Source organism: Strongylocentrotus purpuratus, unplaced genomic scaffold, assembly GCF_000002235.5.
Source record: "Strongylocentrotus purpuratus isolate Spur 01 unplaced genomic scaffold, Spur_5.0 spur5_scaffold_14, whole genome shotgun sequence".
In the NCBI taxonomy this organism is placed as follows: Eukaryota; Metazoa; Echinodermata; class Echinoidea; order Camarodonta; family Strongylocentrotidae; genus Strongylocentrotus; species Strongylocentrotus purpuratus.
This window is the reverse complement of record NW_022145599.1, coordinates 34,420,209-34,446,944: the sequence shown is the minus strand read 5'-3', so window position 1 is coordinate 34,446,944 and position 26,736 is coordinate 34,420,209. Positions and strand designations below refer to the sequence as shown.

Genomic DNA, 26,736 nt, shown 5'->3' with positions numbered 1-26,736 from the left:
AAATCCTTCTGCTGGGCTTACAATGTAGATTAGTTCATTTTAACACTGAATAGATTACAATCAAAGCTGTAATTATTGTTAACTAAAGAAACCCCTTACATTCTATACTGGTGACTTGTACTGTCTCCTTTATGAAAAAATGTATGTTTTAGAACCTGTGTAGAAAGAGGAGTGTCTGTACTACAGTGGCCATATTTTGTAGTTTACTGCAGTTGACCTGTTAATAAAGATGTTACTGTAATGGTACATACAGTACATGTAAATGAATTTTATAACTTATAATGAAACCAACAAATGCATTTGTTCTGTAAAATTCAACTTGCATCAATTACAATAGTTTCAGCTGTACATTATATCCCTAACTAGCGTTATTGTTAAGCGTTATTATCCCCCATATTTTTGCACTTATATACAATACTTCAAAATGCATGGTGTGATAAAAAGATAGATACAATGCTTATTTCTAACATAACCCTTCTAAAACAAAATACCAGCAAGACTTTTTCACCCCAGCATCCCTCCCAATTTTTGCTTTGCTTCCTCCTCTAACAATGCATGAACAGTTGATGATTACGAGATGCTGAGACAGCGGAGTAGGGGGTCAGTGGATGGTTCGATGATGGGAGACGATAGGGGGACGTTCCCACGGAGGATGCGGCAGCGGCATCGGAGCCAGCCGGACCTCCGCAGGTTCATCGACGAAAATGACGATGACGATTCGGACATATTCCCCATACCACGGAGAATGGATAGAAGATTTGGTAAAAGACGAATTAATATTTTTCCACATCTTCCTCTTTAATAGTGCCAGCATGTATCATAGAATGTTCAATGATCGTTAATATATTTGAACCGTTAACATGTATTTGGTCATATACAGTGATATAAGAGTAGGATTTCTTTAGAAGTAGATATATATATATATATATATATATATATATATATATGTCTGTATTATAATTATAAGCATATAATGATCATTCTCTGCATGTACTGTATCAATGTTTGAGTCAAACTTCCTTCTCTACATTTACAATCTCAAGGGACCCTTATAACATCAATAATAAAACTGGATTTATGTAGCGCATAAAACAAAGTATCACCTTTAAGAGCTTTACAGATATTAGTATTTCATCACTCATAAGATTCATTCATGTACAATGTGTGCACCATCTCCACTCCCTAGGAAGTACTCCTACCGTATAGTCACTATGTTGGCATATGGCAATTGCTTTACACAAAATATCTACAGGATCAACTTTTTATGTCATCAACATTCAGTATTACAGAGTATACTCTATTAAAGACACAATTATCGCAATATTCATAATGTTATCATAGTTTCACAAAGTAATGAAAAACTAATCCTTCAAAAATATATAACTACATTAAAAGACAATGTAGTATAATGTTCAAGAGGATTTAAGAGGAAAGTAAGTATGATAAATCAAAGATGTAATATCCACAGGGACTTAATTCAGTAGCCAATAAATGTTAATCTTTTCTTATTTCAACAATTCGTTTAGTGTCAGAGCGAACTCGCCATGCCATTTATCTACCTGAGAGTGATATAGGTAACCTCATAAATCATCAATATCTTTTCCTAAATCATGAAATCATCAACATTTTATATTCCTGAATCACTTGTATCTATCCCTACACCATACCCATCATACCCTTGATTATGTTCATGTTGACATTCCCTTTTTGGCTGTCTGTTTCACATTGGTCTCTTTTCTAAAAGGTTTGGTGTATTTATCAACTGACACTATTGTACATTTAGGCTGTAAATATTCAGACTTGCATTCGAACCTGTATGTCACCTGCATTCAGACATGTATTTGAACCTGCATTCAAATCTGCATTCATATCTGTATTCACATTTGCATTCAGAATTGTATTCAAACCTTGGTTTACATCTCCTTTCAAACATGCATTTAAAACATGCATTCAAACTTGCATTCACATCTTCATTGAAGACATGCAATAAAACCTGTATTCACTTCTGCATTCAGACTTACATTAACACTTGCATTCAGATCTGCATTTAAGAGTGACATTTTAGTCGAGACTTCTTTTCAAGGCCAAGGATAGGGCATATATTTATATATATATATATATATATCTAAAAGTATGAATATAATGATGTACATGTACATGAATAGGAAACAAAAGAAATTTCAGTCTGAACTACATTAATAAAGTCATCCTCCAACCCTTGTCACAACTAGAAGCATTCAAGTTTGGTTTATATTTCATGCACAGTGCAACTTATATGAAGTTTGAAGTTTATTATAAAAAAAAAAAAGTACATCAATTTAACAATCAAATGTGAATGTTAAACATTGAAAGGATAAATAGTAGTATGTTGACAATGATACATGGATATTTCTGCTAATTTCTTCTAGACTGCATCTTTTTTATGCATGAAATTTTTTTATGGCATGTTCTTGGAAATGCTCTATGATTTCATTTCCAGTCAGAGAGCATGCTTAGATTTTGTGTTGTTCATTTTTCTTTGAATTTCTTTCTCCCCCCCCCCCCCATTTCCCTTCAAACATGTACATGTCTTAAAATGAACTGTTTACCACTTTTGTTTGGGTTCTGTCGATGCAGATTAAATGATCAGAATATTGTCTCATAATCTGTCAATATTTACTTCTGAAGAGATATTAAACAAACAAATTTGTATACTATGATTACAATTTACTTGTGGGTTCATTCATTGATGCACTTTGAAGGGTAATGATGATACATGTAAGTCCTACTTGATTCTTAAATGTTTTATTTTTATTCTCTTCATGTACAGTACATGTATTTGGACCACAGTGTTTGAAAACAATATACAATTATTAAATACAGTATAAGCTCACATGTGTCATTTCCAATAGATAAGAACAATTTCAAGAGAAAGCATTTCTTCAATAGAATTGCGATAGGAAGATGTAATGTTATTTGTGACACTTAACTGTACATTTATGAGATGGAATACTAAGTTATTTAATTAGCTTGGGAATCATCTACTTTATACTTTCATTTATCACTGACTCTATCTTTATACATGTACATGTTGTGCATAGTGTATGCTCTATGGCATGGTATTCTTCTTGACACTTCTTGCTTACTGTAATCTCATATCCCACCTTTCTATATTCAAATGCTACATAACTGTAAGGTGTATACATCAGTGATTATTCCTCATGTACAAGACCTTGTGCCCATTTGACTTGATTTAATACAAACCTTGTCATGTAGCAGGTTATCAAAGTACATTGTAGTCTATACATGTACATGCAGACTCCAAAGTGTATAAAGTTGTTTGATATAATTTTGTAAGTACATTCGCATGTATTTCTTATATCTTTTCCAATTGGCCTATATGCACTTAACTTTTGATTGATTATAACATGTACAGTATAAATGAAATCTGTCTGTGCAATTTTATTTTAAAATACTTAAATGTAGTAACCATTCTAAAGTGTAGGTCATGTGTCCCTCTTTGAGTTGAAACTTGTTTTAAATTTGTTGTTTTACACTGATTAATAGTAAAGAACACTTCATGTGTGTAATCGTTTTTAGACTCTAACTGAAATACGATAGATACATGTGACACTTCAATGTTAATTCAAATACATGAGCACTTGTCTAATTTAATTCTAGATTTCTTTCTTGGACTATATTAACAGATAGTCTGCTTGAAATATCCCCCCCCCCCTCCCCCGCTAACAAATTGCATGACATTTTGCCTACTTACACCCTGCATTTCCCCTCCCTCAATCTCTAACCTCACCCAGAAGATTTTGATGATGACGACGATCTGGTGCCGGATGAGCGCTTGTTTTATCCTCGCAACAGATCCTCTTCTCACCAACAGCGCCCTCTAGGGGAACAGTTCAACACCTTTCACTCTCTCCCCTCCGGCCGTAGACGATCCCAGCTCTCTCAGGAGACTTTTTTATCTAATGCGGGGGGCTTTGAGCACAGGGAAATGGGTTCATTCGTGAGGAACCCATTGGCAGGTTAGTTGTGTTCGTTTTCTTATACAAATGGTTTTGAGTATAAGTTTAGTAAATAAGAGTGATGGGAACCGTTACCCGATACAGTATATATAAGTGATTTTAGTTATCTTACGCAATAGGTTTTAAGTAAAGAGGGAAATGGGTTCATTCGTGAGGAACCCATTGGCAGGTTAGTTGTATTTGTTTTCTTATATGAAGGGTTTTGAGTATAAGTATAGTAAATAGGAGTAAGTAAGGGGAACCGTTACCTGATACAGTACATTTAAGTGATTTCAGTTATCTTGTGCAATAGGTTTAAATATATAGAGGGAAATGGATTTATTAATGAGGAACCCATTAGTAGGCTTGTTGTATTTACTTTCTTATATAAAGGGTTTTTAGTAATGGTATAAGGTTTGAAAGTAAGGGTAACCGTTACCTGATACAGTACATATAAGTGATTTTAGTTATCATAAATGTATGTAATAGGTTTTAAGTATAGAAGGAAATGGGTTTATTCATGAGGAACCCATTGGTAGGTTAGTTGTATTTGTTTTCTTATACGTAGGGTTTTTAGTACTGGTATAAGGTTAGTAAGGGAAACCAAATGATACAGTACATACATGTACATGTATAAAGGGATGTTAGTTCTCTTAAAATGCAAACATGGTTTATTATAGAGGGATCCCATTGGCAGGTTTGTGGTACTTGTTTTTTGTACAAGGGGTTTTTAAGTACTGGTACAAGTTTAAGTAAAAGAAATGTTAGCTGGTAAGTTAGATTACATAGATGGATCTTATGCATAAGATTTTTTTAAAGACAATGGTTTCAATTGTCAGGAATCCATTGGCAGATTAATGATTTTAAGTTTCTTATACTTGTACAAGGAGTTTTTAGTATGGGTGTAGGGTTGATCCACTTATATTTAACTAAGAGGAACCTTTTAGTGATCTCTTTATCTTATGCATCAAGTTTTTCTAGGGGAAGGAAATGGGTTATATAAAGAAAGAAGGTTTCATTTTATCAGAAAAGTTTTTGAAGTGTAATGGTACAGTCTTTATTTTCTTATATGCACATTATATTAACCTTGAAGGCAAGGGCACGGATATATGTACATAATCAGATTTTAAAATGTAGATTGAAGCATTTTGATGTGCCGAATTTGCTTCATTTGGAGAATTTTTGTGAAATTATTAATATAGCAATGATTATTTTGTCTGATTGAATACTTTTTAATAAACTTATTGAATATTGAGATGTTTTAGAATTGAAAAGTTAGTTCATCATTATCCTGTTTTACCAAAGTGGAATATATTGTTTTAAAACTGAAGTATATGTCAGTTATATATAATTGCATTGACTTATACAATTGACTTGGTTGTTTCTTTCATTTTGCTTGTCAACTGAGTTACACAGTATGTATTACACTAATTGCATGCCGCATTGCATTTCCCCTACCACATTCCAAGATATATTCTTATGTTGCATTTCAAATTACATGTATAATTATAATTCATTTTCAAAAAGTGTGTATCATGAAGTTTGCATTCATCATATATAAGTTTCAAATATCACTCATTTATTTATGCAGTGACAGTAGTGAATATGAATTCACCTATTTTTTTCTTTGCCTTTATTGGGAAAGTTTAGCACTTGTTCATCATTTTTCATATCCAGTGTGACATGTGATATATGCAGTATTGTATAAGAATGGCACTTCTTGTGTAGCACTTTGAATATATCTGTGTATTCATGGCTTTATTGTAATTTGCACTGGCTTATATTACAGATATTGACTAGTAGGGTGTGTAATGTAACAATTTTGGACCGATGAAGGGGGTTATATTTCCTCCTGTAATAATGATCACAAGGAAAAATATAACTCCCTTGCGGTCCATTAAAAGTATATTACACCCCATCCAGTTATTTATATCAGATAGCCTTGATTAGAACTTGTTATAAAGTTCAGGGAAATCGTGATCTCATGCCTTTTTTTTTCTTGAGCAGCAATGATAGCGCGTTAAATGTATAAGGCTAACACATTGCAAACAATGGGTACACGCTTGTGCGCGTAGGGTTACTTGGATATGGGAAGACGAAAAAATATATATTCATTTGACTGGTTAGTCAATTCAACCATCGAAAATTACATGGCCTGAAATATGCTAATTAAGATCCCCACAATGGATATCACATGATGAGCTCTGGACCAATCATGCCTTTGTATCTGTAAGAGCTACTTAATATTTTGATATATTGCATATTCTTACTACATGAGGAATTTTGTTTTTGTAATTCAATCTAGAATTGCAGTGTAATAGTTGTAAATAATAATAACGATAATAATGGGTTCTTGTATAGCGCTCTTGTCAGTCAGATTTGGCGCTTCTGATTATTACCCTAGGTTTAGCATGGCTGCTATACGGCGCTTTAGCATTTCAAGGAATAAATTCCTACCAGGTACCCATTTACTTCACCTGGGTGGAGTGTGGCAAATGTACATGTAGATCAATGTCTTGCCAAAGGACATTAGTGCACATACTGTACATGTAGCTATCTCATTGCTATTTGATTATTACTACCTCTTTTTTTGTAACCTGCACATGACTCTTTATCATCCTCCTAGTTGTTGCTGACCTCGTGTCAGACGAAGAAGGCGCGGCCGCGTCCATTCGCAGCAGCCAATCCCGGTCAAGATCCGTGCCAAGGTCCTCCAGGTCAACCCAACAAAATGGCCACCGCACTCCACACAACGAGAGTGTCAACAACAACAATAACTCACGAAACAACGGGAAGTTTTCCCCGCCCATGTCCACGTCCGGTGGCGGCTTCGCCTACTCCACTCCGCTGACCAACCGGAGGGAGTCAGACGAGATAGGGAGCTTGGATGCTTACCAGGATGGCAGGCAGCGCTCCCACTCAAGAAATCGGCAGCATCATCACCAAGACAATAACTGGTCCTTTCCAGATGTGCAGGTAAATTAAGAACCTTTTGTAAGGTGGGGAGGGAAGGGGCAAAAGGGGATCTGCTAGGGGGGGGGGGGATGTCCTTTGGCAAGACATTGATCTACATTTGCCACTCTCCACGCAGGTGTCGAATGGGTACCTGGTAGGAGGCCAATATTTATACCGGTATTTCATTTTTTCTCAAAAGCAGAAGTGTTTTAGGAGCTAAATGTTCTAGTGCTTATAGTGCATCCACAGGGGCATCCAAATTATCAAAATTGTAACAAATCACTATCCACCTATTTTCAAAATTTCCAAAAACATGTTTCCATGTTTTGTATCATATTTCTGTTCTTTGTAAACTTTGAGCCTTTATTTTACAGTGGGCAAGCCAAATATTCATGTTGAATGTTTCAAGTGCAATCATAATCACTTCCTGAGTATTCATGAAGTATTATATTCCTATCTTTATTATTTTTATCTATTTATTTATTTGAGATCTGCTGCATTGGGGGGGGGGGGGGGGGGGGGGCTTAGTATTCATCCATACAGGGAAATGCATTTTTGTTGCATTTTGATCAATCTTCACGTTCATGTACAATTTGACATGGGATCTACCTTTCTTTGTGTTTCAGACAATACCGAATTCCAGTCCTGGTGAACACAACCACTCAAACCGCAGTTCCGTAAGCCACGCCTCTAGCCCGCCCCTCTCGGAGAAGAGCATCCAGGAGCGTATGGATGAGCTGATAAGAAGCACCCATGAGAGTCAGCCACGCCCTGTCCCGCCCCCTGTCATGCCCCACCCCCAGGAAGAAGAACACAATGGATCGCTGGAGTCTACCATGATCAATGGCGATGATGAAGAAGAAGGTTTGTGGATAGAGGGATAGATTGATGGATAGAAAGAAGAATTTTAAGATAGTGGAACATATAAGTGTAAAATTGAAGTAGGCTCTTTAAATTAGATTCAGTCAGTCTACAATGTTCAGTGAGGAGGATGCTACCACTGAAACAGAATTGTGGTATGACGGATGGATGGAAGGAAAGAAAGATAAGTCTTCCGGGAATAATGGTATGAGATGACACCAATTATTACGGTCCTACAGAAACTAAGATCAGATGGAGAGATGATGTAGGATGGAAAACTAATTTAAAAGAGAAAAGTAAAAGGGGTAGCCAAATAAATATGTTTTTACTATAATCAATAGCGATGAGAAGGGTTTGTGGATAGAGGGGTACAGATAGAGAGGTAATGGAATATTGATTTATAGAAAAGAAAAGAAGGAACTGAATTTCATTGAATATGATATATGTATTCTGCATACACAATTTTATTATTTACATGTACATGTATTTTTTTCAATCCCAATATTTACAAACCTTTGTCTCCGTGAATCAATTTCCAGTGATTCATATGTGTCATATACTAAGGCTTTATTTGACTAACAATAGTTAAATCAACAGTACGTGTACCCAAAGAGACCTGCATCGTGTACTTGTTTTACTAACATGTTTGCCATAATCAGCCTGAAGCTTACTATACTCTGCATGACTAAACATCAAAATGATTTCATAAGTGGCTATTAAACGAACATGTAACTCATGGACTGTGATATCACAAAGAAAATCTAGCTTTCATGTCAGATTTTTAGTAGGAATATATTTGTTTAAATCCCAGTACCGTATCTGATTATCTGAATGCATTGATTTTTTTTTCATGGAGTTTGAATATTGCAAATCTGAAATATCCTCATAAGTTGTTATAAGTAGCTCTATGATTGGATAATTTAAAGATTCATACATGTATGTCTAAAGTGACAATATTAAACATAATGTAGTATGTCGATTTATGCGTACAAAAAATGTTCAGATTAAAAAAAAAAAAAATCAAAATTCTTTTTCAACTTACGAAACTTTATCTGTTTAACCTGTCCAATACAAAGCCAAAGAGAAGTCTTGAGTTAATCCATTGGCTGTGTACATTTACGTCAAATGAGAATCAAACTATCCCTGCTGATTTAGTGATACATTTTCAAACCATTGAACCCTCAAGTTATCATAGCCTGAAACGAATGTTTTTTTGCAACTGATGTCTCATTAAAAAAAAGTTGTTATGCTTTGTTAACTTCCTTCTCTTTTTTCCTCGTGCAGTTGGCTCATCCTCACATGGAAGCATGGAAGGCCAATACCCCATCTCCATGGTACCTCCGCCCCCACCCCCACCACCCCCTCCCCCCGTCCCTCCTCCTCCCCCTCCCATACCGGGGGAGATGAATAACAACTGGTCGAGTGAAGCCAAGATGTCCGTCAAGAGGCTCAATTGGGAGAAGCTGCAGGATACAGAGAACACCGTCTGGAGTGGGGTGAGTCAAGGTTTTATATTTCATCTAAAGAACTATGGATAATGTTCGACATTTTTAAGTGGTACAGTCAAACCTGTCTATAGCGACCACCCAGGAGAAATACAAAAAGTGGCCTTTGTAGACAGGTGGTCTTTGTAGACAGGTTACTTTAGTACATGTTTCAATGAGAAACCATTTTCAACGGAAACAAAAAATGTGGTCTTTGTAGACAGGTGGTCACTAAAGCAGGTTGGACTAGCATCATGTACTTTTATTGGTTACTTACAAATGAAAAGGCACTGTTTACTGATAATAATAATGATATTACATATCTTTAATAAAGTGCACATATCCACCATGCAAGGTGCTCCAATAATACCCTGGTTCTGCTACACTACCAATTTTGGTGCTCGCACCCTTGAAGGAATTCCTTACCACTGGATGGAGAGTTGCAAATGTAGATTAATGTCTAGCCAAAGGGCATTCATGCTGCAGCACTGCATAACAACAGTTTAAATGATTAGCTAAATTCTCTGTCTCTTATGCTTTGTCCCTCCCTCTCCATTTTGATCATCTTTCTCTCATCTTGTATGTCTCTGATTGACTCTTCATGTACATGTATATCTGTTGTACTTACACAGCTTGGTGATGAGGTTGGCTACTTTGATGATGTCATCAAGCACCTCGAGCTCGAGGAGAAGTTCAGCACAGTCAGCAAGGGCAAAGGTCAGAGTTCGTTCATATTTTCATTCTTTATGGAACCATAACATTTATTTTCCTTCACAGATTTAAAGTCGTGTTAGGAATCAAAGAATGTTTATGAAAATATGAATGAAGTCTTGTTCATCCAGAATAGCATTAGTTCCTGTATTGTAACAAAGAGTGAACTTCGTTCTGGTATTTAACAGGTAGTACTGTTTGATCTGTAGTGAGTTCTGATTCACAATGCAGAATTCCTTGATAACATTCAAATCCTTTAGGTGCTACAAGTGACTGAGACTTTGTGCATTTTTCTCAAAAAATGAACTGAAGTCATTAAGGGTTCTAATTTTATGATTTCTTGATACATGTTTGTGTACATGTACAGCTGTATCAATTTACTAAAATTACTATCTATTGCATTTGCGATGTTTTACTTAAAGAGAAGTGTATTATGTTTATTTATTTTTTTAATCATAACTCGGTTCTTTCACAGATGGAAAACCTGGAAAAGGAGGTAAGCTAGGTCAGAATATATGATGTGATATACTTGTTGTTGTTAGAGAAATTGCACTTCACAGATGTTGGCATATTTCATTTTTGTTCTAGCAGAATCGCTGTTTTGTCCCGTCACTGTGTTTATGATGCTGATTTCATGTGGCCACTGCAGGAATATGTAGAATTTCATTCATCAATGCATTTCACCTCACTTTGTACTTGTCGTTTCTAAATTGTTTCCTGAAATGTTTTTTGCAGTCTTAAATTCATCACAAATATTTTTGTATGAAGTTGTGTTTTTTTTGTATAGGAGTGGATTTATTTTTATTAAATTTTGCTACAGAAGGCAGTAACATGATGGAGGTTAAAATGAATACTAAGATTTTGACTATCACTTTTTATTTGGGGTGGGGCAGGGGGTTAGGTAAAGGAGATATGACAGTTATAAAGTTGTTTCATATAAGCCAAATTAAGTAGTTTAGTAAAAAAAGAAAAATCAATTCAAAAGACCCATTCATACTTCATGTTTTATCACAGTATACCCCCAACACTTTTAACAGTATGTAGAGCTGGTTTTGTGTTTGATTAGGGGTCTAGGCATTTTTTTAATTGATGTCTTTTATATGTGTGATATACATGCACAGTATAGGTAAGGTACATGTATATGTGTTTATGTGCAATTTGGGTTATTTCAGCTGAAAATTAGTCAGCTCATTCTCATGTAGTTTGCTAAATGTGTCTTTAAATGAGTTCACATAATGATAACAAAGTCCAGGGAACTGAAAATTAGGCAATCAAATTATGATGTCCTCCCAAAGAAGCTGCTGCATAGGTTTGAAAAAGGTCCATATTATCAATCACAAATCATTAAATTTTCATCTTTTACATTTCCATTTCTTCATAATTTCATATCACATGTAAGTTATGTATTTATTACAATGGCAGTCGGTGGATTAATTCACTTTCAATCTTCTCATCAATCTAATAAATTATTTACCTGTTGTACGCTGGATGCCATACATGTACATCTATGCAAAACACAGGCAGGTGCGGCAGTGAATTAACTGTAAGGGATTGTTGACATTTGGAAGTAAAATCAGATTAACAATGCTTACATGTATTTTTTATGGATCTTTTTTTTTTTTGGGGGGGGGGGTATCACATTTGTGTAATTATTTCTTTAGCTTCAAAAGTGCAACAAGATCAATGTACAATATGTTTCTCCAAAAAATAGAGCTGTGGCTTTATGTTTGCATTTAGCTACAATTAGGCGCCAAGTCTCAGATTAACATGTAACTATTATGCTCTCATAACCAAAAAAAAGGACAACTTTCAGCTTAAATATAAAATATGTATTTATATCACTGCATGTTTTGTCATTAGAATATCCTTTATTTGATATTAGGACCTTTGGAAAATCTTATGAAAGTGACTTTACTTTAAATATAATACATGGGAAAGAGGATCAAAATCTTACTTCCACGAACATACCGAGTGGCTCTATATTTTTGTTTATAATCTACAACTTAATACTTGCCTCTCACAATTTTCATGAATTTACTCTTTAATGTGATAAACTTACTCATGCATGTTTAATTATTTGATATACAAGTAGAAATAAGGTCACCAAGATTTAGCTAGATCACTAAAATAAAAACCAATTTCCACCTGTCCAAAAACTGTTGTCAAAAAACTAAAAGCCGAAAATTAGGGGGAAAATGCTCCTGCTATCATTGTAATGCACTGTCATCTTTAATTTCTTTGTGAGTAATTTAATTAGGCAACAACAAATATTTTTTATTGTTGTTGTTGGCGTTGAGCTTATGATGTTGCCTTACATATAAGAAGAGAAAAGTCTTGTCACTCTCTTGGGCTAATGATCTAACTTTGTTTTTGTTTTTTTATTTCCATACAGGCTTGTCCACCCCAAGAGACAGGAAGAACCAGATATTTGTAATCAACCACAAGAAAGCACACAACACAGGTAAAATTAAAGCCTATGTATAGTTCTAATTGAGCCCCCCCCCCCCCCCGAAAAAAATATAAAAAAAGTTAGTTGTAATCTTTTTTTTCTTATGAGAACGCAAGATGCTTATTAAATTTAGATTTTACATGTTTTTACAAATTCAGACAAACTAAGCCACACAGATTTTATATGTTACAAATTCAGACAAACTTAGCTATTCATGTACAGTATTATGAAATACACTTAAGGGTCTTCATGAAATAAATTGTGTATACCGGTAGTTTTTTGGTGTTGTTGCTGTTGCTCATCAGTGAGGTTTGTCGTGCATTAGTTTAGTTGCTAAAAATGTGTGTAGCTTTATCTCAAAAATGAAAAATAAAAAAACTTTTTTTGCTGGTTTATACAGACTTTTAAAGAAAAGAAAAGTATGCCCCTTTTTTCGACCAATATCTTGAATCCACCTCTGACTTTGAGTCTATGTAACATATATGAGTAGGGTACATGGATTATGTACATGTACATGTATTATTACTATCTGTTTTCTCTTTCTTTTGTATAGCCATCTTGCTTGGTCACCTACGGACACCTGTGGAGGAGCTAAAGAAAGATATTCTTACCATGGAATGTAGACGACTCTCTGTAGCTCACATCCAACAGCTTGCTCAGTATGCCCCTGACACTGATGAGGTAAGTGTTTATCTAAATTCTGTTGTAAAAATAGTCTAATATTGCCTTAAGGTCACCAAGCGATTGGGTAACTTTGTCTCTGAAACAAAATCCTGGATTTAGCTCATGCCGCAATGATAATTATAAACCTTTAGGTCAGTCAGGAACCCCATGATTTTTACAAGCCGATCGCTTGTCTGATTATCAAGATATTTATGATTGGAAATTGAAAACAAATTATGCGTTTTCCTAACAGTTTTCATAACACTACAGTCTATCAGGGAAATTAAGTATGGTAAAACCTGTCACTCAAAGATTTTTACTTTTTTTGAGGCACTTCCTGATCATTTTGAAGCGCAATTTTTTTTTTTAGGGCTTCAATATTACACCATCTCACAGACACTGATGACACGTAGGGCCATCTATCTCAGATTTAACATTGTTAAACGATACCTTTAATAAAGAACTTGTCAAGAAAGGCTACTTTCCTTGATTTCAATCCCTTTGGTAGCTTCCAACATCCTTGTTCACAAAAATTTCAAAAATCTATCTAAATTGCATTTGCATTTTCATTTTCAGGTTGACAGCTTAGCACGTTATGCTGGCCAGACATCGCAGCTCAGTGAACCGGACAAATTTGCTTTTGAGGTAAGACCAATTCCAGTTCTAAAGTTACATGTTATCCAGTCTCTAGTCTGATGAAATATTGTTACATGTCTATGTATGAAGTGGTGTCTGTTCACATTTAAAAAATGTCCTAATGTCTGACAATCTAATTCATTAAGATTATGATTTATTACAATACACAGTCAAACCTGCTTTAGTGACCACCTGTATAGAATGCACCTAGCTGTCTACAAAGACCACATTTTTTGTTTCCCCTGAAAATGGTTTCTCACTGAAACATGTACTAATATAAAGGAACCTGTACATAAAGACCACCTGCCTATAAAGACCACTTTTCTTATTTCTCTTGTAGACAGGTTTCACTGTATAAAGAAATTACACATGAGATGTTTCTGTCTCTTTGACCATCGCAGTTGTCTATACATTTCATTTTAAGAAGTAAATGACTGTATTTTTTAGAATAAGTTACTTTGCATAAAACTTCACTCTGTATTTGATAAATTTGATACTTTAAAATTTATCTTTAGATTGTTTTGCTTAAAATAAAAATACATCTACATAGTACATTACAATACAATAAAGTAATTTCTATAGCGCTCTTACAAACTGACTTTTGTTTCACAGCGCTTTACATACAAATTATCAAAGAAGTTGTTGATCATGGTCAAAGAGGAGAGTTTTGAGACATTTTCGGAAGACATCCAGCGAAGGTGATAAAACGAATTACATATTGATTAAGGGCTCCACAGTTATCATTCTTTCTATTTTCTCTCATTTTCTCTGCAGATAAGTCGAGTGCCAGGCTTCAAGCTTCGTCTCAGAGCGCTGATGTTGAAAGCTGGATTTCATGAGAAGGTGGATGAGTTGGTGGGTTATCTAAACATGATACAGCAAGCCTCCTCGGAGCTCAGGCAAAGCCAGAAACTAGCCAAAGCTCTTGAAGTAAGTTGTATGTAATGATGAACAATTATGGTTAATGAGGGCATGAACCCTCTGTTACATATTGTCCATAGATCACATGTTTTTCATGTTTTAGTTACAGTACATTGAACCATTCTTCTCAATGACATCATGTACAGTAAGTATGCTCAGTATGCACTGAAATGGATAAATCGCTTCTTTCAAATGATTTTGAAAATGAGGACCCACATATACATACATATGTATTTATATTGAAGAATACAACAACAAAAACATTTAGCAGTATATGTATTTTGATCAATATCATAGTTCTTTTACCAATGTTTATACCAGGTTTACATGCTGAGTGTGTTTTTTAGTTATTCATATTATATTTGAAAAAATTATTTTAGCATTTGCAAATTATACATGTAATTTGAAAAGATGTATACGAAAATACAGTACTGTGCCATTCATAACATTGTTTATAAGTGACACCAGTTAGTAGCAAGATAATAAAATTTGTGTTATTGTTCTTTTCAGCTTGTTCTTGCCATGGGCAACTACATGAACCAGGGCAATCAGAGGGTTGCCGGGGCAACAGGATTCAAGATCAGCTTCCTAAATGAGGTAAGGAGTGATCGTCAAGATTGTTCTCTCTCTTTCAAATGTACCATGCATTCTCCAGAGGGTTGTTTGACACTTACTTAGGGGGAAGGTTTCAATAATTTTGGTTAACCCTATGTTAACTGGGGTCAATTTGACCCCCCCCCCCTTCCCCCCGTAGTATTTAGGTGACTACTCCGGAACCGCGGGAGATATAAAGTTTTCCTTTTGTGACTTGTTGTTTTCGAGTCTTGCACATCTTTTAAACCATTTTTTTTGAAAATCAGACGTATAGTTACAAAGTCACATGACCTTTTGTCTTTGCATGTCAGCCCGAAAACCGCTCATTTTTGTGATTTGTGTACAAAACATATGGAAATATCATTTTTCCTAAAAAGAGATAAAACATTGGTTATTTGGTCTTGTTTAAAGTTTAGGTGTTTGTTTTGGGGTCAAAGTAGTTGAAAAGTAGTTACAAATGAAACAAAACAGTTAAAAAAGTTTTAAAAAACAATGAAATACATAAGAAATTATCAAAACAAGAGATAACATAAGGAATAACCTGGCTTTTCCATTTTTTGTTGTCGTATTATTATTTCAAATGGTCTAACGTATATATGTAGTGAAAAAGAATGCTTAGATATGAATAATATATGGTTTATGGGTAAAGATGTGAATTTTATGACCTTATTTGCATGAATTACCATAAATATGCAAATGAGTGAATTTCCCCAAAAATTGAAATTACTTTCGTATTCTGTACACTTCACTTGACATGCATGCCAATTTTCACGGCGATCGACTGTGAAATGACCAAGATCTTAGGGGGGTCAAATTGACCGCGCCCCCCCCCCCCCCAGTAAAAAGCTGGTCTGTTAGCCAAGTTAAAATAGGGATAAGGGTCAGGGTTAGGGTTACGTTTGGCTTAGGGCTATTGTTAAGGTTGATATTAATTGTGTGGTGGGGTGTTCTTCAATTGTTTCCCAACATGTATAACCAAAGAATTCATTTATCCTCTTGTTCTTTTTGCAATTTAGTTGGACACAACAAAAACGTCAGACAACAAAGCCACTTTCCTCCATGTAGTGGCCAAGGCCGTCCACTCCAACGTTCCTGAAGTGATCAACTTCCGAGATGAGATTCCATCGGTGCCGAAGGCCGTTAAGATGTCTCTCAAGGCAGTCAAGGATGAGCTTACTCAGCTTACGGACCAACTCAATGTAAGATGAATTAAAATATGCTGCTGATTGTAATGGTGGTGGTGATGGTGATGGTGATAGTGATGATGATGATGATGATGATGATGGGGGTAGTGGTAATGATGATGATGATAGTGATGAGGGTGAGGGTGATGATGATGGTTATGACGATGATGGTAAGATGGGCTAATATCTTACCCAGTGACATTAATGCTATGTAGCAATATGATTTCACAGGGCAGTAGAAAATTGGCAAGGACAATGGCTTTCTGTAATAATGGTGATCCTTACAGGTTCCAATTCTCTTATAAGGTGAACAGTGGCATATGCAGATAGATTTCAAAACATCTCTGAGCCGTTTTGCATACATAGTCTTCTTATACTGGTTTGGAGATGTACATGTGTCATTACGACAGATGAAACTGGTTGATAGATCATGGGAGTGTTTCACAAAGACTTAACTATGGCAGGCAATTCAGGCCACTGCTTGGTCTCTCAAGGGACGTACAAATTATGGTCACAAATCTACAGAATTTATATTTGTTGATAATTCATTGAAGGAAAAAATATCTAAAGATCATAATGGTAAAAGCAACCAGTGGCATGAATGGCCTGTCATAGTGAAGTACAACTTAAAGTGGATCTTAGGCTTTCTGCAACACCCCTCACCCCCCCCCCCCCTGTATATTCTGACACATTTTCACACTCGTCTCCATTTGGTCATTCAGGACATGGATCGTGAGGTGGAGCGGTTCAACCAGGAGGAGATCATCATTGATGAGGACGATCGTTTCTCCGAGGTCATGGCCGTCTTCCTCAAGGAGGCTTCGGAGCACCTCTCCAGGATCCATGAGCAATACGCTCTTTGCTGTGATGACTTCTACAAGACGGCACAGTTCTTTGGAGAGGACCCCCGCAGCATGGAGAGCGCAACCTTCTTCAGCATTTTCTCCCTCTTCATCACTAAGTTTGCTGTAAGTTCATTTCATTTCATTTATTGACCATTAAAAGACAACAAAATATACAAACATCAATACAATACATGTAGAAGAAGAATATTAAATAACAACAACATAAAAAGTAATAATGGCCAGGGCCCCTGAGAATCAGGACCCTCCATATAAGTACATTATAATAGAAATATAAATTCAATGCACACACACATAACCACGCACACACATACACTCATACACACCCGACAGGATAGAGCAAAGGTATAAGAGGAAGGAAAAAATACATTATAACACGATTATTTCAAGATTTGAAGTTAAGTCATCAAACGTTGTCTCTTTCTGAATCATTCTAGATTTGATTGATTGATTATATTTATAAACAGATATATAAATAATTTCTTTACTCTTATAAAACTCATACAGAAACATACATTTCTAATTTACGGAAAAGAATACATGTGGCTACTGAATTGGACCCGAAAAATTGCATACAGTGTATGTACTTATCCAGAATGCCCCTTCTAACAATATGTTGAATTAGTAAGAAAATGTGCGAGATACAATACCATCGGAAGACAGTGAGTTGCATATTCATTATGTAATGTATAATTAAGTTTCATAATGGTTCTTGATTTTATAATGAGTATTTGTATTGATTTAATTTATTTTATTGATTTAATTGATTTACAGAAAGCTCATGCCGACAACATGCAGAGGCCGTCATGACAACGAAACATATCTGCCTTCAGCAAGTTACATGTACAGGTACCAACATCAACATGATCAATGGAATTACAGGCTGCAGAGTAACTACATGTATTTAAATCCAGTATTCCAGTTCACAGATACATACCACATTGGGGAGAGTTCTTCCCAAGTTGGTATTTGTGTTGAAGTTTTGCATTCATGTGTTACAAATTATTGTATTTTAGTAGCCAGCATTCATTGTTGCTATGTCAGAATTCATGTGTACAGGTGCAGACATTAATTGTGCCATGTCAGACAGGCCCCATGCAAGCTGAAGCACATCAACAAAAACCATCGTGTAGAGGTGTCCCGCCCCCCCCCCCCCCACTAAGTGTTAATTAGGGTACGCATATGCATGTCCCCCCCCCCCCATAAGTCTGCTGTGTAAAGTCAATACAGGCAGATCTTTTTCTGTGTTACGAGCCGGAGATTTTGGGAGCATGAATGCGGTCCCTCCATTCCCGGATTGGGGGGGGGGGGGGCGGGGGAGAGGTGTGCTTGAAATTTGAAATAGCTGGTGTATTCTTAAAAGATAAATCTGTGTGCTTTAATAGGAGAGATACATGGAATGCTCTTCATCACAACAGTTATACAACATGAATCTACTATGTTGATAAAGACTTTATGTACATTATCATTGACAACAATTTATGGATTTGCATTGTAAAGACATGCCAATCAGTTTTTTATTGAGAAGCATACATTTTAAAGGTACTATGTCCCATTTGCAGGCCAAAAAAATGAAAAAGTTAAATTCCAACTGCATTTGAAAGATAATATTAATTTAGAACTTCCCTAAAAAAAGGTGGGGCTTGAAAATGTCTTCAAGTGGGAAAATAACAACTATTAGTTGTCAAATCGACTTTAGGGCTATAGAGCCCAAAAGTAATAGTCTTGATTTTCAGACAATTGTACCGAATGGTCATACGTTTTGTGCTGCGCAAAGATTCAATCAGTTTAATCTTGGCCATCACAAGAAGTGGGTTATTGATGTAGACAAATGCTCATATACCCTTTACAACTCTTTTCATGTATGTTATTACCAGAGAAGAAAAAAAGCCAGTCAGTCACTCAATAGTGTCTGACAGTGAAGTCTAGCAAGTAAACGGGTTTCCTTGCATAATTTGAATATGAGACACTGCTAACGTTTAAATTTCACAGATAGGACATACATGACATATTCATAATTCCTGCAAAGTTCTACAGCATTTGAGGTTGGCTGCAAAAGGGACATAATACCTTTAAGTGTTTGGAAGGCTTTTGAGAAATAATGTTGCCTGTGTGTGTCTTGTTTCTTGAGCAATATTGTATATTGGATTCTGAAGTGGAAATGTGTTTTATATTTGATGGGTGATGCTTAGTTGTGCGTTTAATGTACATTCAAATGCATCTATAAACAATGATTACACTTACGGTTGTACAGTTACACATATAGATATGCTGGACTTGCTTGCATGTGAAAATTAAGTTTTTGTGTTTTATTTGTTGTGAAAGGTGATTGATTGTTCTTTTCATGTTATTTTCGGGTTGGACTACAAGCACCATCTTGAATTTTGGATGGTTTCTTTGTTAATTTAAGTCCATTTAGATGAGATAATAGATGAGGATTAATTTGCTTTTAAAATGCTGCTATCTAAACATTTCATTACCAGAGTGCATCTTGAATTTCATTTGCTTTGAGTTTATATTTATTTACATGTATTTAAAAAAAACAGTAAAATTAAACTCAACTCTGACCTGTATGGAAGCCATTTTTGTAAACATTCCATTTGTAAGTGTGACTATTTTATTTCATATTTCTCGGTAACGAGAATACATAAGAGCCCGCCCGCAACGCTACAATCAATACGTTCGTCGCGCTTACATCGTATGATATACGAAATCTTCGAGCTGCAAAAATCTGTTTATATTTTTGCAATCCTTCGTTTCCGGCAGAGTTTTTTGCCGAAATCCACTCGTAGAAAAGTTTCTGACACTTTTGAAACGGGTTTTGTTCTGAAATGGACAAATCTTGGGACTCTAAAAACAATTTTGAAATCCCATCTTCTGCTCGGTGCCTGCCGGGCACGAGCAAGTCACCATCGGAATCTGCAATCACGGGGACGGGTACTAACCCGCAGGCAGCCGGGACTATAATGCCTACCTTACCCGGTGCTTCTCCCCCGACGAGTAAGGCAAAGCCGAGCTCGGGCATCGCTGTGGGTACTCCCAAATGCAAAATTAGTAGCAAGGCAAAGCCGAGCGAGCAAGAAAATACTAAATCGTCTAAGACGAAAGTCAAATCCTCTGACAATAAATATGTTGGTAAGGCTAAGCCGAACCGCGAGGTTGACAACACGAGCAAGGCTAAGCCGCGCTCGGACTCAAAATCGAAGTCTGTGGATTCACGCATTGATAAGCTGGAAGACATGCTTTCTGTGTTAATGGAGAGAATCCCTGCCCCGGCACAGCCGGCTCTGGCCCCACAGACATTCTCCTCTCCGGTTGATAAAAACACGGAGCCCCTCTCGGTAGGAAGATTGACCTCTGGGGAAGGCCTTTTGGCCGATGATTTTTATGATGGAAGTGAATCGCCAGGTAGCGAACTTCTTTATGATACCGACGATGTCGGAAGCATGGGCAGAGCTGTTGGTAGTGTGCCTACTACTGCCGGCAAGGGACAAGATACAATTCCCATGATCGCCGCAAAATTTGCCATGCCCTCGGGGATTGGTGCCCCCTTACATGACGACATAGCTCAATCTATGACTTATTTGATGAGCAACAAACTGGAAGAAAAATCTCTGGATGAGGCGGCTGAGAAATATCTTTCCCCCGAAAACTGTGAATTGCTTGACACTCCAAGAGTGAACACAATTATTTGGGAAAACTTGCGTTCAGCAACTAGAAATAAAGATCTGAAAATTCAGTACATCCAGAAGTCATTAACCAAAGGCTTGTGTGCTTTCGCACGATCTCTGAACCCGGCTACGATGACCGAGGAGCAGCATGATGCATTGGCGCTGCTGTGTAATGCCAATTACGGCCTAAATTCCATGAGGAAGAATTTGATCAAACCGGATCTCAACCCTCTTTTTCATCATCTGTGCCGGCCAACTTACCCAGTTACCAAACACTTGTTTGGCGAGGATCTGGGGCGCCAGGTTAAAGAACTGCAAGAACAGCAAAAAGCCACGGCAGGTGTTATGAACACGAGAAACCAGCCTCAAGACAGGCATCAACGCTCATATCATCCTTATCGCAAGGTTACAGACTATGCCAAGCACACCATGAAACGAGCTGGCTGGTTCCCCAATCGAGATCAAGGCAATTCGTCATCCCGTATGTATGGGAACTCAGAGCGCCCTTTTTTAGGGCAGCGCCAGAATTCCAACTTCAAGAAAGGGAATTCAAAACAGCAGGCATCACACACCTACACCCCAACAGCAGCCAACAGGGGCAAACAATCGTACCATCGCAAGAAGTAGTCGAGGGAAATTCCCCTTCAGGCTCAAGCACTCAAGAGGTTAGTGTTTGTAATGAAGCCGTGTCTGATATGGTCGGAGGTCGACTGAAGCCATTTTATGAAAATTGGTGCAAAATTACTTCAGATCCATTCTTACTTCAAGCTATTCAAGGCTACAAATTGGAATTTGATCCAGACAAATTCCCCCCCATACAAGACAAGCCCCTCCACACTTACAAGCGAAATGCTATGGAGATGGCTAAGATCCATGAGGAGTTGAATACTCTAGAAAATAAAAACGTCATTGAGCGTTGCTCACACGTCAATGGTGAATTCATTTCACACATTTTCACAAGACCAAAAAGAATGGAGGAGTTAGACTAATTCTGGATTTGTCCAAACTTAATAAATACATTACTTATTACCATTTCAAAATGGACAACATTTTCACTGCTGTCTCCCTCTTGTCTGAGGGAGACTTCATGGCTTCAGTCGACCTTCGCGATGCATACTACACGGTACCCATTCATACAGAATCTAGAAAGTACCTTCGCTTTGTGTGGCAGGGACAATTATGGCAATTTAAAACCCTGCCAAATGGGCTTAGCTCTGCCCCCAGGCTATTTACTAAGCTTCTCAAACCTGTGTTTGCCTGTCTTAGACAATCCAAACACAAAGTTGTTGGATATTTGGATGACACTATAATTATTGGTAAAACCAAGTCTAGAACACTAGAATCCGTGACAGCCACTACAATGTTACTGAGTAGACTGGGATTCATAATTCATCCAATAAAGTCGGTGCTTGAACCGACTCAAGAAATTGAATTTCTTGGATTCAGACTTAATACAATTAGAATGGAAATTACACTGCCTGTTAACAAAGGCAAAGACGTAAGAGAGGCATGCATTGGGTTGCTAGAGAAGAAAGCCCCCTCCATAAGGGAAGTTGCGAAGATAATTGGGAAAATAGTAGCAACATTTCCAGCTTCTCAGTATGGGCCACTGCATTACAGGGCACTAGAGAAAAAGAAAATAGCAGCATTAAGGTGCAATAAAGGGCACTTTGACAGGCCCATGGTACTTTCACCTAAATCTAAAGATGAAATAAACTGGTGGGTTTCTAATGTTACTTCAGTTAAGTGCCCTATGCATCATGGGAAATTCATGATGGAATTGCGCACCGATGCCAGTGGAAAAGGCTGGGGTGCTACAGATCTAAAATCACAAACAGGGGGCAGATGGAACAGCCAAGAATTAGCTAGGGCTCACAATAATGAAATAAATTATCTTGAGACCCTTGCAGCAGGCCTCGGGTTGAAAGCTTACTGTTCTAACATGAGAAATACACATGTTCTGATTAGGCTTGATAATATGACAGCAACTGCGTACCTCAATAATATGGGAGGTATTAGATCACACTCCTGCAATGAAATTGCCAGTCAAATTTGGGAGTGGTGTAAGGATAGAAATATTTGGTTAACGGCTGCTCATCTCCCAGGTACTCTAAACGTCGAAGCAGACCGCATGTCTAGGAAATTTAATGACAACATTGAATGGATGCTCGATAGGGCTATGTTCAAGTCAATAGTGGGTAGATATGGTCTGCCAGAGGTAGATTTGTTTGCAACTAGACTCAACGCTCAGCTACCAAAGTATATTTCGTGGATGCCAGACCCTAATGCTTGGGCAGTGGATGCATTCACCGTAGACTGGGGTACTCTCAATTTTTATGCCTTCCCACCTTTCAACATAATTCCAAGGTGCCTACAGAAGATTAAAGTAGACAATGCACGAGGCTTATTGGTGGTACCAAACTGGCCTACACAAGCCTGGTTCCCCATTCTTGAAGAAATGTTGCTTGAAGAGCCCATGCTTTTGCCATGGAACATTTCACTTCTCACTCAGCCAGTGTCTGGCAGTCCTCACCCTCTCACTAATCTTGATCTCCTTTGTTGCAGGCTTGGCGTGCACACTGTGACCTACATGGATTAACAGAGAGAACTACAGACATTATTGGTGCATCATGGAGAGAATCAACAAAGAAACAATACAACATTTACATCTCCAAGTGGAAAATTTTCTGCGAACAGCACAAACTTCCATGGATGCAGGCTAAAGCTAAGGATATTTTAGAGTTTTTCAGTGACCTTTTTTACAGACATAATGCTAGCTATAGTGCTATCAATACAGCAAGGAGTGCCCTGGCATCAGTCATGAGTTTGGATGATAGCAACTATACGATTGGTTCACATCCTATCATAAGCAAGTACATGAAAGGTGTTTTCCAGCTAAGAACTCCAACCCCACGCTATGCTCAGGTTTGGGACGTCAGTATTGTATTGGATTACCTTCGTCTTCAACCAGCTAATGATAAGCTTCCTTTGTGTAAATTGACTCAAAAATTGAGCATGTTACTTGCGCTTACTTCAGCACAAAGAGTACAAACTCTTTGGAACCTTAATTTGGACAAGATGTGTTTGAAGACGGACTCGGTGGAATTCCACGTTGATAGCCTGCTTAAGCAGAGTAAACCAGGAAATGTTGGTATAATGGTGAAGATATCAGCATTCCCAGAGGATGAACGGCTTTGTGCCGTACATTGCATTGAACAATATATAAAACTGACAAAAGAAATAAGGAAGTCAGAGAGACACCTGTTCATCTCGTTTCGGAAGCCACACAAAAGGGCATCCTCGCAAACAATTTCGAGATGGATCAGAGTTGTGATGAAAATTTCTGGCATCGATACGGACCAGTACAAGTCTCACTCTACAAGGGCAGCATCTACTTCAATAGCCAAGAAGATGCACATCCCAATGGATGTGATTCTCAAGCATGCCGGTTGGGCCAATGAGAAAACTTTTGAAAAATACTACAACAAACCAGTGAATACGGGACATTCTACTTTCACTCAAGCAGTCCTACATCACTGATTCTGATTTCTACCAGGACCAGGTTAGCTATTCCTGATATTTGTTGACAAATTATTGTCGCATATGTGACTACTGAGCTTTGAAGTCTCATGTATTCTCGTTACCGAGAAATATGAAATAAAATAGGAGGATTAAACGAGAACTTACAGTTTGAAGTTTGATCCTTATTTTATGAGTATTAGGAGGTTAGAGAATACATGCCCTACCTCTCCCTCCCTTGCTCAGGATCATTAGTATGTTCTCATCAGTCCTATTTTATTTATTTATTTTATTTGTTCATCAGTAGTCACAGTTGCTTTGAAGATTGATTGTAGCGTTGCGGGCGGGCTCTTATGTATTCTCTAACCTCCTAATACTCATAAAATAAGGATCAAACTTCAAACTGTAAGTTCTCGTTTAATCCTCCTATTAATTTTGATAGTTTTGACCTGTAGTGGAATGATTTTATTAGATTAATTTTTTGTTGAGTCAATTTTTATAGCAGTTTGTATAAACTTAAGATCTAAATGTAAGTGAACTTTAGGAATAGACCATTTTGTTTGGACAGGTTAATTTGAGGTTTAAACTTTATGGCAGATATCTGGTGTGTCTTTAATTTACATAAAATACAACAAATAACATTAATGTAATAGTACAATCCAAAAGAGAGAAATAAACAGAGGAATATCTCAATATCATTAGAAATCATACCAGCACATGTAATGTAATTTAGAATTGTGTATCATTGAAATTGGTTTGATATATTTTTGTTGTTGTTGGAATCTGTTCATTTTGTGTGTTCAACTGTAGCCTTTGATTTTTATAATTTGCATGTATTGATTGTGAGTTAAATTGTACATATGAACATGGAGTTACTAGCCTAGTAACTCCATGATATGAACCAGCAAACATTATTCAACAGTGCCCTGTATATTGCATTCCAATTTGTTATATGTATGTATTTGTTTGTGTTATGATGTGCTGCAATAAAACTGTGAACCTTGAAGTCTGGATTCATTAACAGCTCCATTTTATATGGGAGACGCGAAAAAATAAAATCCATCTGAAAATGTCTGTACAAAAAATGCATGATTATACAGGTTTGTTTAAGATAACAGTTAACATTTTTTTTTTACTTACTTCTCATATACATGTACAATGTAAAGCGCTTAGAAACCTGGTATTAGCTAGCGCCATACAAACATGACTACCGGTATTCATAGTAGTATCATTATTATGTACAACTACACATACTAATGTTTGACTTTAAATATTTCACATTCTTTATATAAAGGTTAACCAAGGTTTTTTTTTCTTCTTCAAAATACCAATTTATATCCAAGAAATAAGAACTCTTTCTAAAGGGATGATTTATTCAATACGTTCAAGTATTAAGTGTACTTTTTCTTCTTGCTTGTATGTACACACAGGCTGCGCTCAGAAATGTGGACAAAATTCTTCTTGATTATTGATAGTCATGTATATGTGTCTTAGTTACATGTTTGGTAATATGGTATCTAGTGTTTTAAAATTTAAATTGGAATGTAAAGAGCAGAAATAGAACATATGTAATATAATAGAAGGAACTCTCAAATGACATTCATTCCAGGTATTCATTTTCTTGGTTTGAAAATTTGGAAATATTGGGGCTGTTTTTTATTTTCCTCAAAGTAGAAATGTATTCAGGCTCCAATTTTGTTGGAACTTCCACATGTGTATGTAATGGAACATTTTTATGTGCCCATTGTAGAATTGAATGTAAAACAAGACTGTAAATATGTGTGCTGCCAATTCATTCTGTTTCATTACTACGATATTCCATGTATGTGAAAATAAGTTTGTTCCTGTATATGACCTAATTTTCGTTTTCCTTTCTCTCCAACTCTGTTAAATCTACCAGAAACTGTAAAACAAAGACATTGTCAGATTTATCATGCATTAGATGTGGAGATCAGTTGTAAACTCTCTTTTATGCGTTGAAATAATGCATGCTTAACGTCATGGTTATCAGGGTAAACATGTTTTATTACTTCTGAATTTCTAGTCCATAGTCCAGCTTTGTACCTTGTTTGCAGTTGTATTTTTTTCCTCAAGACTATTAGACTAAAAGACTACATTTTCGATCATTTCACCAGGCAAACACAATGAACATCAAAGTAATTTTTAAATGCAGAAATAAGAGCAAACAATAATAGAATTCAAGTTATGGGACGCCTGGCAAATTTCT

General features: G+C 36.6%; 2 protein-coding genes across 7 annotated transcripts in view; both read left to right on the top strand.

Moving 5' to 3' along the window:
* Positions 1-18,505, top strand: part of LOC580555 (delphilin) — a 36,960-nt gene extending 18,455 nt beyond the window's left edge. The window contains exons 13-28 of one of the 6 annotated variants that reach the window (XM_030984815.1): positions 564-761; positions 1,527-1,574; positions 3,798-4,019; positions 6,625-6,974; positions 7,580-7,817; positions 9,099-9,310; positions 9,931-10,015; positions 10,485-10,514; positions 12,402-12,470; positions 13,012-13,139; positions 13,698-13,766; positions 14,532-14,687; positions 15,189-15,275; positions 16,289-16,471; positions 17,179-17,424; positions 18,094-18,505. In XM_030984815.1, the coding sequence (XP_030840675.1) occupies positions 564-761; positions 1,527-1,574; positions 3,798-4,019; positions 6,625-6,974; positions 7,580-7,817; positions 9,099-9,310; positions 9,931-10,015; positions 10,485-10,514; positions 12,402-12,470; positions 13,012-13,139; positions 13,698-13,766; positions 14,532-14,687; positions 15,189-15,275; positions 16,289-16,471; positions 17,179-17,424; positions 18,094-18,129 (2,357 nt within the window). In that variant the 3' untranslated portion in view covers positions 18,130-18,505. Of the gene's footprint in view, positions 1-563; positions 762-1,526; positions 1,575-3,794; positions 4,020-6,624; positions 6,975-7,579; positions 7,818-9,098; positions 9,311-9,930; positions 10,016-10,484; positions 10,515-12,401; positions 12,471-13,011; positions 13,140-13,697; positions 13,767-14,531; positions 14,688-15,188; positions 15,276-16,288; positions 16,472-17,178; positions 17,425-18,093 lie in introns of all 6 variants that reach the window. The other 5 variants (XM_030984814.1, XM_030984816.1, XM_030984820.1 and 2 more) reach the window with 5 other exon arrangements.
* Positions 18,506-20,682: 2,177 nt separating this feature from the next.
* On the top strand, positions 20,683-24,209 carry LOC105438509. The gene is made up of 2 exons (XM_011666420.2): positions 20,683-21,655; positions 23,556-24,209. Exon 1 carries the CDS (start codon positions 20,766-20,768, stop codon positions 21,615-21,617), a length of 852 nt encoding a protein of 283 aa, XP_011664722.2. The 5' UTR covers positions 20,683-20,765; the 3' UTR covers positions 21,618-21,655; positions 23,556-24,209.
* The last annotated feature ends 2,527 nt before the right edge of the window (positions 24,210-26,736 follow it).